The sequence below is a fragment of the Arvicanthis niloticus genome, chromosome 21, assembly GCF_011762505.2.
Source record: "Arvicanthis niloticus isolate mArvNil1 chromosome 21, mArvNil1.pat.X, whole genome shotgun sequence".
Classification (NCBI taxonomy): Eukaryota; Metazoa; Chordata; class Mammalia; order Rodentia; family Muridae; genus Arvicanthis; species Arvicanthis niloticus.
In genome coordinates, this window is record NC_047678.1 from 44,593,698 (window position 1) to 44,611,593 (window position 17,896).

Below are 17,896 nucleotides of genomic sequence, written 5' to 3' on the forward strand. Positions count from 1 at the left end.
ATAAATAAAGTTGAAAAAAGCTACCCTATGCCAACAAGTTACTCACAGCACCCCCCCCCCATATTTTCTTTAAGTAGCCTTTATAAATATGCTTATCATGGAAGATGGGGCCACTTATGAAGTTTTTTGTCACTGTCTTTTTAAAGTATTATTAAGGTTCATCCATATTTTAGCCTATGTCATGTTTTCTTTGTTGTTGCTACCAAATGTTTCCTTCTTAATAGCATATAAAAGTGTAACTTTTTAAGTCACATTAGGAATAAAATCAAAGATCTTAGCATTTTTAAAGCAAAAAACTTAACCGTGAATAACAATCCAAAGTTGAAATTTCAAAAGCTAGAGAATGGTTTAGTGGGTAAAGGGCCCAGCAGGCCTACATGGGGTAAACTAAAAAGCGACTTTCAAAAAGCTGTCTTCTGGCCGCCACATACACGCCATGGCACACGCACATGCCCACGCACACGCCATCAGTGCGTTTGTTTTCTCTCATAATAAGTAAAAATATCTGTCTGCCTCTTTCTACCACAATAAGTAAAACAATTATTTCTTTTTAAAGGATGATTTTCTAGTGGTGGTGACATAAGCCCATGACCCATCCAGCACCCAAGAGACAGAAGCAGGAGAGCAGTGAGGTTAAAGTTAGATTGGACCACATAGCAAGACACGGATTCAAATAAAACAAACATGGATGCTTCTAAAATGTTATCAAAAAACTACTATCAGTTTAATATTATGATTCAAAACATAAGAACTATATATTGTTTATAATATACTGACCTTGGCTTTTCCAAAATTTCTAAAAAAGTATCTCTAATAAGATGATATATATGTGATTTACTACTTACATGCACTGTCCAAACTAAAATTTTTATAACTGTTCTTAGTGAATTTATTTTCTTTTTAAAAAGTGAATTAAGAAAGCTTTTAGTGCCGGGCAGTGGTGGCACATGCCTTCAATCCCAGAACTTGGGAGGCAGAGGCAGGCGGATTTCTGAGTTCGAGGCCAGCCTGGTCTACAGAGTGAGTTCCAGGATAGCCAGGGCTACACAGAGAAACCCTGTCTCAAAAAAAAAAAAAAAAAAAAAAAAAAAAAAAAAAAAAAAAAAGAAAAAAGAATGCTTTTAGTAATTAAACTATTTGCAAACAGATACTTTGATTACTAGTACCCTAGAATACATTAAATCCTTTCATATACATAAACAGAAAACTTTATTACAAAGTCTTACTCCGTAGCTCTTGCTGGCTTAGAATCTGTGGCAATCCTGTCTTAGACTGAAATTTTGTATTTGACCCTTGTTAGCATTCTCTGAATTACCCACTGACTGTTACTAAATGCTAGACAAACTGCAGTTCTTAAGGTCAAGAACTGACTTGGAACATGGCTGGGAATTTTGATGGTATTAACACTGAGACACTTTGGAGTTGGTGAATCTTTGTTATGTTCATAATCAGGATTTTACCAGTATCTCTAGCATGTACCCAGATGACAGCGACCACACTCCCACCCTGAACTGTGACAACCAAAACCATCTCTAGACACTGCTGAATACCTTCTGTGTCATTCTGCCTCAAGCTGGGAACCACTGGTCTAAAAGAATGACAAGTAAGCTAAAAATTGTAATTTACAATGTGATGACAGCCATGACTGAGGTTTGTAGAGTATCATGTAAACCACCTAAGAGAAACACTGCATACAGTAGGGTGTGGGAACTGAGCTAGGCAGGAGAGGAAAAAAGCAAGAAGAGGAACCATGGAAAAGAGCAGAGGAGTATCTTTTAAAGGATGGGGAGGGCTAACTCAAAAGGGGAAAGAAACAAGGGCTCAAGAATGGCATAGTGACAGGGCATTAGCTCTGGATTCTATCCCATTGCAAGCAAGCAACCCTTCCACCCTACCAGAAAGAAAAGAAGAAGAAGAACAAGAAGAGGAAGAAGACGAGGAAGAAGAGGGGGAGGGGGAGGGGGAGGGGGGAAGGGGAGGGGGAGGGGGGAGGGGGAGGGGGAGGGGGAGGGGGAGAAGAAGGAGAAGGAGAAGGAGGAGAAGGAGAAGGAGGAGAAGGAGAAGAAGGAGAAGAAGGAGAAGGAGGAGAAGAAGAAGGAGAAGGAGAAGAAAGTCAAAGTCATTCCAGAAAAAGAATTAGTATATGTAAGGGTATGAAGAGAGCAGAAAATACTGCAAATTGCAAATACTTCATTATGGCTGGATGGCAGAATGAGAAAGGACAGAAATACAGGGCAAATGCTGTTGCTCTTTTTAAATCTTCATGGCCATAGTTAGCTATTGAAGGCTCTTAAGGCAAAGAGACACAATCACAGTTCATGTTTATATTCTAGAACAGTAAGTGATAACAGATGGTAAAAAAAAAAAAAGAGGGAAAGATGACTAGAAGCAAAGAGACCATAAGTATATACTTTGAGAAGTTACACAGTGGCTGTTATGCTTGCTAATGAAATTACAAAATCTGATGCATAACAAGCATCAAATTTTCTATGGCAGAACCATAAATGACAAAGTCTAAGAGTAACATAGGAAAAGCATAATTTGGTAAGTTTCAGAGTACAAAGGTTCCATATCCAGCACCCCCATAATGTATTTAAGTCATCTGATATTTATATAACTACAGATTCCTCTTCTTAGAAATCTTTTTTTTATAAGGAGCATCATTTTGGAGACAGAAACTTGACATGTATATAGCCCATGATGACCTGAAACATACTATGCAACCTAGACTAACCTCAAACTGAAGGAAGATCATGTCTTAGCCTCTCCAGTGATGGGGTTATAGTATATACCATCACACCCAGAACTCTTTGTTCTAAAATCTCCATTGTTTACAGACTAACTCCATGAGTATGACTTATAAAGTAGTAACTTCTGCCTATAACGATGTATCTCAAGGCAAATGCATCATCCAACCCAGAGACAAAGATTCAAACCCCACCACTCGAATCTCTGTATCATCAACTCCATCAGTGGTCCAATGTAGAGACCAGGTCTCTCTCTTACAAAATATACACAAAACTTACGTATTGTTAATTATTTGAAATCTTTCACCCTTCTTAAAGGAAAGGTCTTCTGTAGTTCTAGCTTCATAATCATATAAGGCCACAAATACAGTGACACCACCTGGCATGGGAAAAAAAGACCAAGGTAAATGATATATCTGAATTCATAAGAGAAATAAACAACCATTGCCAGTCAAAGCTTAAGCTCAGTTCTTTCCTTGCTCTAGTATTCATTCTGTGAAGTTAGATTATGAGTAAGATGTTTTCCTAGGGTTTCCAGTGAAGCCACCGTACTGCATAAATTCTAAAATTCTATAAGCTCTGAAATAAATGTAATTTCATTTATAAATCAACATTTCCGGCTCGAAAGGTAGCCACACTGCAGATCAGTTCTTTGGAAGGGAAGGCACACAGACTGCTGGCACTTGTCTTCAATTCCTTATCCACAACTGGAAGGCAGTTCTGTCTATAACCATTAACAGTAATCAGTAAGGTTTTCTTAAGGTTCGTTTACCTTATAATTAAAAATGAAAACGTAATATTTGTCTTAAATATTAAAGGTATGGCTAGTATCGATTATATGGTACAAACTCAAAAAAATAGTTGTCAGGTCTAGCAATGTGTGAATATACTTAAAAGATAAACATATTTAACATCTAATATATTATTTGCAATTAGAATAACAGAGCAGATATACACAATAAAAATGACACTGCAGTGTTTAAAATACTTCAAAGCAGGTATTCTAGTTTTAAAAAAATTCATTATGGCAATTTTTTCATTATGGCAATTTTGAAAAATATATTATCAATTATAATAAAATGTTTTGAAACATATAAATTACAGAATGGTTAAATCAACCTACATCATAACATTCATCTTTTTTGGGAGGACAGGAAACTTAAAATCTACTTTTACCAACTTTCAATACAATTTGTTGTTACTAAGCAGAGTCACAAGTTTGTATAATAGAATTCTTCAACTTATTTCTTCTCAAAATTTGTATCTCTTTACCAACTTTTTCTGAGAAGGGTAGGGAAGGTTCAAATCCTCCTACATGCAAGGTCAGTCTATCCCTAAGCTATACTTCTAGACCTGACCACCAAAGAATACATTCTTTATGAGACAAAGCCTCACTGTGTGGACCAGGCCTGAATTCAGCTCACAGAGATCTGCCTGCCTCTGCCTCCTGAGTACTGGGATTAAAAATGTGTTGCCAGCACATCCAGTTTTGGACAACACAGTCTTAATTATGTATAAACTCTATCTAGTATAATTCAAAACTGACTGGCTGCATCCACTGTTAGTGTATAGACATCAGTACTTTTAAAGAATGGGAGAGGGGATAGGCAGGCAGTGAAATTACAAATGAGTGATAAGTACAAATACTGTGACATGCAAATGCATTATAGAACTTGCTGCCTCTAAATACAAAGTAGTAGACAGAAGAGCATAGGTGTAAGGACACAGTCATCACAACATCAGCCACTCGGCTGGCTTCTCCCCTCAGTTTCAGTCATCATTCGGCTTGCTTATTTGACATGACTACTTCAATGTCTAGTGAACATTTAAAATTCATTAAAAACAAATGAAGCTCTTGGATTTTCTTCTATAATCTGTATTTGCTCAACTCATTTCCCACTCAGCCAAGGGCAGACTGTTAGGTGTAGCTCTAGAATGGATGATTCACGCACTTCCCACTTCTGTGGCCGTCGCTCACTAGGAGTGATGTATCAGAACCGACCTTCTAACTGCTCTGCTCTGCTTCACTAGCATCCATTCTCCACACCGCTGCTACAGTGAGTTTTAAATATTTTTCAAGATTTACTTTTATTTAACTATATCCCTTTGAGCTGGAGTTACGTGTATTTGGAGCTGCCTGATATGGATACTTAGAACCAAACTAGGGTTCTCTGGAAGAGCATCAAGTGTTCTTACTGGCTGAGCCCGTCTCTACAGCCCCTATATTGCTTTTAGAGAGCATAATCCTTTCTTTAAATCCCAAAGCTTCTTTATAGCTTTGAATAACACTCCAACTCATTCCTACATGGTCCTCAGTCTATGGTCCTTAGTACTAACTACAGTGTCCTGTTTGTCTAGTCTTATACAATTCTCCCATCTATGTACATTGGTCTTCAAAAGTTCCAAGTCTATTTACTTCCTGAACTTTGTGTTTGTTATTTTATTTTGTTCTTTCTTTTCCTAGCTCTACAAATAGGTTATATCTATCAATCAAGTATCAGTTCAAGAGATTTCTTCCTAAGGTGGCGTTCTGTGCCAACTACAGGGCCTTCACCAATCATCTTGTTTTTGCTTAAGCAAAAACTTAAGCACCGCTACTGATTACTGTTTAGCTGTTTGTTCACTAATTATTATTCAACTATTATAATGTAAACTCAACCAGGTTCAGCAGCTTTGTGTTACTCACCTCTTTATACTTTGTATAAGAGACTGTTTGTTTTCCAGCTATTAGACATCTAAGAATGGAGTATTTCACATAAGAAAATTGCTTTAAGTATTGGGAGTGAATCTGGGAAGAGTTGTGGGGATGACTGTGAGAGGTGAAAATGATCAAAATACATTGTATGCATCCATGAAATCTGCAATGAATAAAAATGCTGTCTTTTTAAAAAAATTGTTTTAAGTATCTAAAAAATGTCTTTTTATATCAACATTTATTTACTCTAGCCATTTTGAATTACCACCTTTCCCAAGTAATTTCAAGGCTTGTGTTAATAACTATCAGAAATAGAATTACGGTCATTGATTACTTTATTATTTACAGCTGGGAGGCTGAAATTAGGACTGTGACTGACTGTGGTGTCTACACTTTCCAAATGCTATCTAGATTCAGTGTACGTCAGTCCTCTGGCTGCTGTTGCTGGTCCTGAGGAGCAGATTGGGAAAGATAAATGTTCATACATCCATGCTTATAGAGGAATGTCTCTTTTGTCTCCACTGATTATTAACAATGACCCGAGCCATTCCATTCCCTAGTAGCTGTTTACACCCAAGGCTAAGGCGGGCACTCCTAACTCCATGCCCTCCTGACATCATGGACCTCTCATATCAGGGAACCCCAAAGCTCATTCATTTGTCAGCCAGTTGTGCTTTGTTATTTCAAGAGAAAAGAAAGGGTCTTACTATAGGATGCTGGGCAAAAGAGCTTATTTTCTTTCTTTTTAAAATCTACACTTTTAGGACTTCTTGATTTCATGGCAACTATCACTTCTTGCCATCCTCTGAAAGAGAATGACAATGTTATAAACAGAGTTCTGGATTAGGGTACCAAGTCTGTTGCTTATCAACTGTGACTCTGGAGGAAAAGTTCAAATCTTAACTATGAACTGCAGGATTTTCCTTTTTAAAATCACTACCTGGCCGGGCAGTGGCGGCCCACGCCTTTAATCCCAGCACTTGGGAGGCAGAGGCAGGTGGATTTCTGAGTTTGAGGCCAGCCTGGTCTACAGAGTGAGTTCCAGGACAGCCAGGGCTACACAGAGAAACCCTGTCTCGAAAAAACAAAAACAAAAACAAAAACAAACAAACAAACAAAAAAACAACCCAAAACCAAACCAAACCAAACCAAACCAAACCAACCAACCAACCAACCAACCAACCAACCACCTTTAAAATCACTACCTGGACCAGTGAAATGGCTGAACTAATAAAGGTGCTTACTGCCAACACTGATGACCTCAGTTTGACACACGGAACCAATATGGTAGAAGAGAACTGACTCCTGCAAACTGTCCTGACTTGCACATGTACACTATGGGGAATGTAAGAGCACACACACAAAATAAATAAATGTAATAAAATCACTACCTGATAGAAACAGTGTGCTACTGTTACTAAACTGATGTATAGTTAACACTTATTAAATAAGTAGTATAGCACTTGATAGCACCTTACAGCTGTCAAGAGCTAATAAATTGCTGGGGTAGAAAAAGGATTCTTTTAAATCTCTGTTTTTTCAGTTTCTGCCACACAGTAGCTGCTCAATAATTAGTTGAATAATGAGTTAATGAAACACTTTATGGTAGAATTCAGTAAATAGTCATTATTATTACCAAATTTCTCAGAATCCTATCATGTTTACATTAAGACTCCAGAGCTAGAAATACAGCTTCACAGCAAAACACTTAACCAGAATGTTATGTTGGAGGCCTTGCTTTTCATTCCCAGGTCTACAAAAAAAAAAAAAAGAAATACCTAAAAATTTGAGGATGGGGTGGGTACATAGTGAGATCCTACCTCAAAAAGTAAAGCCTGCCCTTTGTTAGAGACTTTATTTGCTCATGCAATATTTTGGGAAGTCTGCTAACAAGACTTTTTTTTCCCTAGCAGTGGCCAGATCTGAAGTATGTAAAGCCCAAGGTTTTATTTTCTCCAACTATCATTTAAATCTCACCTGTTAAACCTGTAGGATATGAACTTGGCACCACTGAGAAGGAGGAAGATGCTCCTCCAAAAGGAGTCACCCCTGAGGACCCTCCAAAGGGTGTCATGGAAAGACTATTAAAATTAACTGATGCTCCCTTTGTGGAAGAGGTCGGGGCAGCTGTAGAGTGTTCCACTCCATAATGACTGGCACTTGTGCTTACAGGCTCTGTAGGATTTTCCGGTGTATACTTAATGGCTGGACTTTTGTTTTCCTTACTTTTAATGCAGCCCATTATCAAATCTGCAGAGGCAATAAGGCAAGAATTTGAGAATTAGTTAATGTACAGAGAACTTTAGAAATATACAGTTGAGTCCAATGTGGTGGTACATGCTACATGCTTTTAATTCCAGCAACCAGAAGGCAGAGCAGGCGATCTCTGTGAGTTTGAAGTCAGCCTGGTCTACACAGCAAGTTACAGATCAACCTGAAAGACGACTTTGAACAGGCATCCCCGTCTTCCTCCCTTACCGTGCAAAAAGATGTTTTAACAAAACAGCACAAAATAACAGAAAGAAACATGTTCAACCTCTCAGCCAACACAAATTTTAAATTATCCTTTTTGATTATCCCTTCGGAAAGTTCTAACTCAATACTTAAGGCTGAATTTTATCCAAAACGTATTAACATTCACAAAATATGTTAAATTGCAAAAATGTATCAGTATAATAAATTTACAAAATTATCTAAATACAAAGTCTAAGTATTAAGGAATAATAACTAAATTAAAATGTAAAAGAGTAAGTCATATCAAAGAGTTAAAAATTTGAAAGAAAACACTAATTATTTTAAATCTGATAGCAGGCTAATGGTGAAATGTCCTATCAGTTCAAAAAAGGATACTGTAATTACTGACCACCCATTTCCTCTGGCAGCTTCCTTAATTACTTTCCCACTTTCTTCATGCAGTATGGCTTTGGCTAGGTGATAATTACCTCCTAAAACACTCCTCTAAGTACACAGCCTCTCCCTTCAAGAGCCATACATACTTTACTTTGCCCACCTACAAAGTCTTCTATTAGTATTCTTGACCTGTTCTCTCCCCCTTTCTCTTAATATGCTCTTGGTCCTTATAGTGAATATAATTTTCTTCATGTCCCCTTTTCCTTAGTCAAATTAATCATCTAAACCCTGTTTCCTCTTATTTCCCTCCTCTTTCACCCACCCACGTTATCCAGGACAGATCAGCACTGTCAGTCTGGTTCCATCAGGACCCCTGTATCAACACACAGGAGCTACTACTGATGTCCATCTCGTGTCACACATTATAAATATAAGGCGTGCTTTAGTTTAAAGTAGCCACCAGGTGTAAGCAAGAGTTAAAAGACATTTGGTGGAGGTGGTGGTGGTAATGTGGGGGAGTGAGATGGTTTAGTGCAATGGTTCTCAACCTGTGAGTTGCAAACTCCTTGACAAACCACTATCTCCAAAATATTTAAGTATGATTAATAAAAGTAGTAAAATTACAGCTTTAAAGTAGCAACAAAAAATAATTTTATGGTTGTGGGTCACCACAACATGAGCAACTGTGGAGTCACAGCATTAGGAAGGTTAAGAACCACTGGTTTAGGGGGTAAAAGGCCTTGCCACTCAAGCTGGGTGTGGTGGCACACACCTTTAATCCCAGCGAAGGGAGGCAAAGGCAGGTGAGCAAGTTCCAGGACAGCCAGGGCTATTACACAGAGAAATCCTGTCTTGAAAAACAAAAACAAAAGCAGACAAAGAACTTGCCAAACTAAATGACCTGACTTCCAGTCTAGGGACTCACATAAAAAGCCAGATGTAATGGCATGAACTGTACTATAAATCCAGCACTGTACTGTAAAATGGGAAGCAGAGACAGGACAACGGGATGAAACCTGAGCCAGCTAGCATGAAATAATCAACACAGGAGAAACAAGACAGGCAAAGAGGCATGAATTGACTTTTTTCAATTAAAAAGAGAATGGTTTAAATTACTCATTTCATGTATAAGGGTATTTTGTCACTATGTATGCCTGGGCACCAGGTGTGTGCGTGGTGCCAACAGGAGCCAGAAGAGTGTGTCAGGTGTCCTGGACTGGAGTTACAGGAATAGTGAGCTGCCATGTTGGTGCTGGGAATCAAACCCAGGTCCTTTGGAAGAGCACTCTTTATCACTGAAGCATCTCTCCAGGCAGATAGAACTGACCTTTCCCTTTCTGTTTTAAAGAACATCCTTGAAAGTTGTCCTCTGATCTTAACATGCATACCATGGGGCACACGTGCACACACGATAAATGCAGATTTTCAAAGGACCAGGTATTTTTTTTTATTTTAATGAATTGCTTTGAGTTCCAACCTCTACTGACTGAAGAGGCGTGTGTTAACATAAATTATTAAAGCATAAGAGAAGATGGTCTCTCTTTTTAAAAAAGGTCCCACACAAAGTATAAGAAACAAAATACTGTGAAATCTGAAAAGTAATAGAGGGGAGGGAAGTACAAAATATCAGAACAGAAGAGTAGTTTATGTGAGGTCCTGAAGACTGAGGAAAGGAAGCATTGCAAAGGAAGTGGATGTTACTGAATTTTAAGATTCTCGTAGAATATGAACATATTTTAAAATGCAAATTATAGAAATCCTTTCTCTCAGATACTATCAGTTTTTACATAAAATACGCCCCCAACCAAGGTATAATTTAAATACATTCAAGTGAATCCATTTTCATGAGAGGTTCAACTGTGTTTTGTCAAGTGTGTAAAACTTTACACTCGACACTATAATCACAGCATAATGTTTTGCTCACCCCTTCCTCACACAATTCCCAACTATAGCCATAGGTAACCACTAACCAGTTGCTTCTAATTAAAGATTAATCTCTTCTAGTGTTTCACATAGAGGGAATCACAAAAGCAGTCTTTTGTGTCTTTTAAAAATTAAACATTGTGTATGAGATAGCTCCACAGGTATAATTAGCTCACTAATTTTTAATGGCATTGTCCAGCTTTGATCTATAAACATTCTGTCAAATCTTTTGGTTGCTAGTCTCTCCACCCTCAGCAACAGTTAGGAGTGGAACTAATTGGTCATGAGATGAAGTTAAAGACCCTTTTGCTCTATGAAACTGTTATCTGTTTGTATATAATCTGCTCTGTTGTAAGCCTCACATTCATATGAATTCCAGTTGCTTTACATATTTAACATTACCACTTCTTTCTCAAAAAGCCATGATACAGATACAGGATCTAGATGATCCACACATTAATACAGCTACCATTTCACTCAACTCAGAAAGCTTTACAATTGACACCTACTGATATCAAAAGTAAACCAACAATACAAAATGCATTTGGCCGAGTAGATGTTAAAACACATTTACTAAAAAACCATTAAATCCTAACAAGTTTAACAATCAATTGGTTAACAAGTTAACCACTGAGTTCTAATTTAGTGGTAGAAACAGTGGTTATGATCTAAGTAGCCAGCTGCCCAACATCCTTACCAGTACCTAATCTGCCTCCTTAAAGAGGTTTCTTACTGCAGTAGACAACAGTTAATATAGAGGCCCACAACTAGTCAAAGTGTGCAGAATAAATGGGCATGAAATGTTTAATCCCAAGTTGAGTTATCTGTATTACCCACCCCTATGTGCAGCCAGGGCTGTTACACAGAGAAACGATATCTCAAAAAACTAAACAACAACAACAACAAAGTTTGTTTACTCCTAAAAGTTCATATAATAGCATAGAGAAGCAATGATTTTTCAAATAATTTATTGGAAAAGAACCTAAGTTTACTTTTTAAATTAATGGGCAAAGTCCTAGATCATCTAAAATACCAAAACCCATTAGATGCTGTTATGGTTTATGGTTAGTTTTAGTTGTAAACTTGACCCAATGTAGAACTGTAGGGGCATATTTCTCCCGAAAGTTGGGAGGAGCTAAGGTGGGAGGAGTAAGGAGAGGAAGAAGAGAAGGAGGGAGGAACAGAGAGAGGGGAACATGGCTGCGGATGCGGACCACAGTCAAAGGTAGTTGATATATCTAGGTTGGGTATTGGGTTACACCTCTAATTGTGTGGGCATCTTGTTATTAGAGCATTAACAAATAAATAAAGCTATTGGATAATCTTTAAACATTAGAGTCTTATTTCTACCGGATACCGTGTGGATGGTGGGATGGTCTGGGCTCAGCCTAGCCTTGTGGAGACTTCGTGGAAGATTGGCAGAGCCATCACCCAAGTTGGTGTCTCGTGGGTGGCTGGGCAGGTGTCTCTGGCTGCCCTGAGTTGGCGGCCCTATGGCTACAGTGAAAATACGCAGCCATGCAGCCGCTGCTCGTGGCCTCAGGCCTAGGCTAGTCGGGAAAATGGTGGCTGATTAAAAACAAGCCAGATTGGGTGCTGCCGTTTTTAAATATCTCCCCCAACATAGAATCATCTGGGAAGTGAGTTTCAATGAAAGAATGTTTAAAGCAAGTTGGGAAAGGGGATGGGGGTGGAAGTGAGAGGATTACCTTAAGAGAAGTGGGAAGACCTATCCACTGAAAGTAGCACGCGTTCTTATAGAACCCAACGCCACCAGCCCAGAGATGACACCACTCACAGTGGACTAGATCCCATCAATCACTAATAAAGAAAATGCTCTACAGGTCTGTGTACAGCCCAATCTTATGGAAGCATTTTCATAATTAAGGCTCCCTTTTCTCAGATGATTCTAGCTTGTGTCAAGGTGACATAAAACTATCGAGTACAGAAGGGAATCTTGACCTGTACAGGAGTAGAGAGAATTAATGAGTGGCAAAAGTGGAAAATGGGCTTTAGCACATACATGCCCGCTCTCTGCTCCGACCGTGAGCGACCTGCTGCTTCAAGCTTTGCCATCCGGGCTTCTGTGACGGACTATAGCCTGAACTGTAAGCTAAAATAAACCCTTTCACACCCGAGTTGTTTCTGTCAGTATTTTACACTTGCAATAGGAAACAAAACTACACATGGTTTGAATCTGAAATGTTTCAGAAGGCTCATTTGCTAACTGCCTGTTGACAGGTTTGGGAAGTAACTGGACTTAATTTTTAGGATGGTTTTACTGCTAGTTTAATCTACCCTGCCCCTTTCTTTTACCGGGTCTTTAAGTTACATTGTATTAGTGTGGATGTACTCTGCAGGTCCACTGCGGACACTGGAGACGCTGAGACCAAGACCCCTGGAGGTCATCCTCTGGTTACTCTGTACTGGATGGCTTATTTCCTTATTTCCTCCCATTAAAGAACCCTGTTTACCCCTATTCTTAGAAAAAGTCAGTCTTCTGACATTTGGAAAACTCCCCAGGTAAAGGCTTCATGAGGCAAGAGGAGAAGATGAAAAGCCGGAGGAATCAATAAATAGCATCTCCTAGTACTCGGCAGCAAAGTTCTGAGATTTCACCTTTGGTTTTAATAGATAATCTGTGTGATTGGTTCTTGAGGATCTTGAATCAATTCAATGATGGATTCATAATTTGAGGGCATCACTAGGAAAATGTCAGGGAAGGATTTATCTTGTTCCTGGATTTGCACTTTTTATTCCAACCTCACCCCTTTCTTCTTCCTGGATGCCATGAAGTGAGCACCTCTGCTCTGCCACATGCTTCATGACATAATGTTCTGCCTCACCTTGACCCTAGTATGGCTAATCATGAACTAAAACCTCTGAAAACGTGAGCCACAGTGAACCTTTCTTCCTTTAACTGATTTCTCCTGGTTATTCTGACATATGAAAGTCAAGTCCGACTAACAACAGATGCCTACGCTCCGTTCCAGGAACCCGAAGGCTCTTTGGAAACTGGTGAAGTTGTCTACTGGGCATCTAGTGGAGTCTTTTCCAATATTATCAAATTTACCATGTCCAAAGTAAGACTTGTCATTTTTCCTATCGCAACAGTCCCCTCTCTTTTTGTCACAAATCCTCTATGAATAGTGAGACCAGCACTTCCTCTACCTTAGAAACTTGAGAGGCACTTTGGTCTCATCCATCCATGCTTCTTCAGTCATTCAGTCACGAAGACCTGCCCAAACAACTCTATAATCTAGTTAAATAAAAAAAAAAATCTACTTTTCCCCTCACCTAATTACTTCTTCCCTTGGCACTGATCATGTACTGTCTAGTTCATTCCCAAACCCTCGTGTCTCTAGTGTTAGTTCATTCTCCAATCTTTTTGATTACAAGTCATGGATAGCTTGACCCTTTCCCCTTCCCTTTCTGTAAAGTCTATTCCTTAACATACTATATACACAACTTACTTTACCTTCCTCTCCTGGCTTTTTCATGTCTCTTCTTGTATTTTTTTCTTTCTGGTATATCTTTTAGGTTCTCAAGTGCACCATATTGTCTTCTTAGCTGTTTGGCACAATCTTTTATTTTATGCTCAGCTTATGACTTCTCCAGTCTTACCTTGTGCAGTCAAGAAATCATCCCTAAATCCTGTGTTCTCACATCTCATTCTCCCCCCAGACTTATATCACTGTCTGTGTATGCCTCCAACCTTCTCAGAACTCTAATGTAGGCATACTTTTGGGGCTACTTTATTGGATTCTTATAGATATATCACCATTCTCCACACCAATCCCTTCCAATGCTCCAATACTATATAGGTGAAAAAGAAAGTTAGAGGGGAAAGAGGCATAGATCTCTTTAGAGTATTTCCTGCTGATTAGGGGCATTGAGTTCAGCAGGAACAGGGGCATCTACCTGGGGTATTGCAGCTTTTCTCAGGGGTCTGGCATTTATACCCTCTCAAAAGTTCTCAGAACATCATATGTCACATACTCGCAGAAACTATTTTTGAAGCTGGCAAAAACACCTTTGCTAGAGCACATGGTAAATCATAATCACCTGTTGTGACTCACCCTCTTATCCCACACCTGGGATTAAAGCAAAAACATATTCACATAACAAAACTAGGTTTTTAAAGAAACCAAAATTCTCTTTACATTCTAAACCTTAGAATATCGTGTGTGTGTGTGTGTGTGTGTGTGTGTGTGTGTGTGTGTGTTGTGGGGTGGAGAGAGGTAGGGATAATGTCTTGTATACTGTATGGAAGCATGCCTGTTAGCAAAAGGCAAGAAGTAGAAGGTGGCAGTTCCAGTAGGAAGACTGGAACTCTGGGAGACAGTCAGGGGCAGGGGCAGGAGGCAGTCAGATTGGGAGATTTTGCCCTGGACTTGGAGGAGACCAACAAATGAAACTGAGAAGAGGTAACTAATCATGTGGCAGACACGGACTAGAATAAATGGGTCATATAAGTTACAAGCTAGTCAGGGAAGGAGCCAAAGCTTATGGCTTAGGCATTTATTTATAAATAATTAAGTCTCAGAGTAGTTATATACTGGGAACAAAGAGGCCAAGGAGAAAAGCTCCTGGCTACAAGGGTGTCACTCTTGTAGCCTGGCCTAATTAATTAATATCTGTTCCACAGCACATAGCCAATGAATACTTTGCATATAGTACATGGATAAGAAATAACTTTGGGTTTAGATCTGCAGTTCAGTTCTGGTTTGGCCACTTATTATGATCTTCCTTTAATCTTTTCTAAACCTAACTTCTTCCCCACTCCCAACCCTGACTAAGCCCGAACCTGCAAGAATAGTACCTATCTTGAAGTTGTAAGACCTATTACTATATGCAAAAAATCAAAACACCCCTCAAACAAAACAAACAAACAACAACAAAAAAAAACCCACCATATAACCTAACAAAAGCAGGTGTTTGCTTTAAGACTCCAGAATGAAAGACCAAATCTAATTCAAGGTCAAAAGAAAAAAAACTTGAACCAGAAACTTAAGTCCCACTTTAGATTTGGACACGGACACACACACACACACACACACACACACACAAACCAAAAATCTTTTAAAATATACTAGGCCCACCCAGATATCCCAGAAGGCACTATTTCAAACTTTAAGCAAACTCTCAGTTTATTAGCAACCTTAACTGTATGTGCAAACACATATGTCTGTATCCAACCTTTTGTGAAATGATTATCTAGATTAGGCTAATCTCCATTAGATTAGGTTGAAATGAGAAGATCCACCTTAATGGTGGACAGCATCATGACTAGACTCAATAGAAGGTAGAAATAAAGCTGAACACTAACATTCACTCTCTGCTTCCTGGCGGCAGATGCAATGTGACCAGCTGTCTCAAGCTCCTACTGCCAGGGACTTCCCTGTTAAGACTGTTCCCTTCAATTCTGAGTCAAAATAAACCCCTTTTCCTTTACATTGTTTTGTCAGGGTATTTTGTGTACAGAAAAAGTTACTAAGACAGCATATCTAAATGTTCCAAGACTCATGTTGAAATTGTGAGAAATTAAAGTGATACAGACTACATATGACCATAAGGTGTTTGAGAAGATTATAAAAGGCTCCTCCTTTGAATAGATTAAACTGTTTCTCAATAATAAACTAATGGTTTGTTTCCAGATTGGGTCTCTTGTCAGAGCCAGTTTGAAGTTATCTCTTGTATTACCTCTCTTCCTATGTGATGCTCAGTGCCACACCAGGACTCTATAGGGTCTCTGTCATCAAGGCCCTCATCAGATACAACCCCTTAGCATTGGACACTCCTAGCCTTTAAAACAGTGAGATGAATAAACCTTTAGTTTCTATAAGCTACCAGTCCCTTTACTGTTAGAAAAAAAAAAAAAAAAACCCAAAAAACAAAAAACAAAAAAAAAAAACAGACTAAGACAATATAATATAGACAATATTATGTACAAACAATATTATAATACAGACAAAATAAGACAATGAATTCCTGGAATTCATAGGATGCAATCATCTCGGGGAGTCATGACTTAGCCTTCCATAGTGCCCATACTTGCAAATCAGCATATAGTCTCTCAGTATCCATGGAGGAATAGTACCAATATACCCAAAGTATAGTCAGGATGCCAAAATTCATGGGCTCTCAAGTCTCTTATAGAAAAAGGTGAACTATGTACATGTAACCTATGTATGTTCTCACATATACTTTTAAATTATCTTTATTTCTATTAGTAATATGCAAGTGCTATATAATTAATTTTAAACTATATTGTTTAGATAATAATGACAAGGAAAGTCTTCATGCTCAGTAATCACTGAGCTACATTCCTAAGCCCTATGTGACACATTGTTGGCTGTATCTGAGGTTATAGAGCACAAAGATAACAGCACAGAGCTATTGTTAAAGTCCAGGCACCATGTTTTGAATAAAATAAGGTGAACTCTGTACTGTACAAAGCAATACAACCTGCTCCCCCTTCTCTCCCCCCTCTCTCTTGTTCTCTCTCTTGTTCTCCCCCCCTCCCCTTTGGCTTTTTAGAAACAAGGGTTTCTCTGTATAACAGTCCTGGATGTCGTGGAACTCACTTTGTAGACAAGGCTGGCCTCAAACTCATAGAGATCCACCTACTTCTTCCTCTAGAGTGCTGAGATTAAAGGTGTGTACTACCACACTAGGCAATTTGAATGTTTTCATTTATTAATTTAACTCTCAAAGTAAAACAATGAGTATCAGTCAACAGGATTATAACTCTTCTTACTAGTCATAGAAGAAAATAAGCCAATAAGAGACATGGTGTCTCTTTGTCTTCCTCCTTTGAAATTTGGAGTACTATTACTGACAGGAAGTGGCCCTCTACAGAGCAATTACCAAAACCCCCAGGGTTTAAAGATGGGAGGTTAGAGGAGTGGGAGTGATTTCCTTCTCCGTCACACCAGCAAACACTCAGGGGTCCTCTCTTCTTCTCTGTGTGTCCCGCCCTGGAGAGGAGGTACTAGATGACAATGCTAAGTTTGAACAATGCATGCACAGAACTAAGGAAGCTGGGATGGGATATCTGTCTATTGTTATGCTTAGCCCAAAAGTGTTCTGTAATATTCACTACTAGAAATGTCATAATTAACATACATATGGTCATTCATTCTCTTAGTAAAATTACTTGACTCAGTGAATACTGAAGGCATTTTAGAAGGTCTACAAAAATTGAGCTGACAGATACATATACTCCTACCATGGGCAAAACAAGGTGACCTACTGCTTTCTTGAGTGCCCTTTATGTGGTCTTTAGTGTCTTTTTTTTTTTTTTTTTTTTTTTCATTTTTGTACGTTTTATTGATTTTGCTGTTTAAATGCCCCCACTGGGATTGAGGGGTCATGCTGAAGTATACCTAAGTGGAAGAAGAGGCTAGGGAAATAAATAACTCTGTTGGTAAACTATTTGCTGCCTAAGCAGGAAAATCTGAGTTGTGATCTCCACCGTCCATATAAAAACCAGAGTGGCAGAACATGCTTGCAATCTCAGTGCTGGGGAATACTGTATGACACTATCCCTGGGAAGATGAGAACAAATATCTACTTGTCCCAGACAGGGAACCAATGACAGACCAAGTTCAGATACTACCAAAGTCCAACTTGATGAACTAATGAGTTTTACTGGGGTGACTTATAGGAATAGGGGTGA

The 17,896-nt window shown here is 38.8% G+C and overlaps 1 protein-coding gene across 2 annotated transcripts in view; it reads right to left on the bottom strand.

Moving 5' to 3' along the window:
* Positions 1–17,896, bottom strand: part of Yes1 (YES proto-oncogene 1, Src family tyrosine kinase) — a 54,611-nt gene that overhangs the window by 21,667 nt on the left and 15,048 nt on the right. For both annotated transcript variants that reach the window (XM_034484049.2, XM_076917698.1), the window contains exons 2-3: positions 7,420–7,692; positions 3,027–3,126 (exon numbers count right to left, since the gene is read on the bottom strand). In XM_034484049.2, the coding sequence (XP_034339940.1) occupies positions 3,027–3,126; positions 7,420–7,684 (365 nt within the window). In that variant the 5' untranslated portion in view covers positions 7,685–7,692. The remainder of the gene's footprint in view (positions 1–3,026; positions 3,127–7,419; positions 7,693–17,896) is intronic.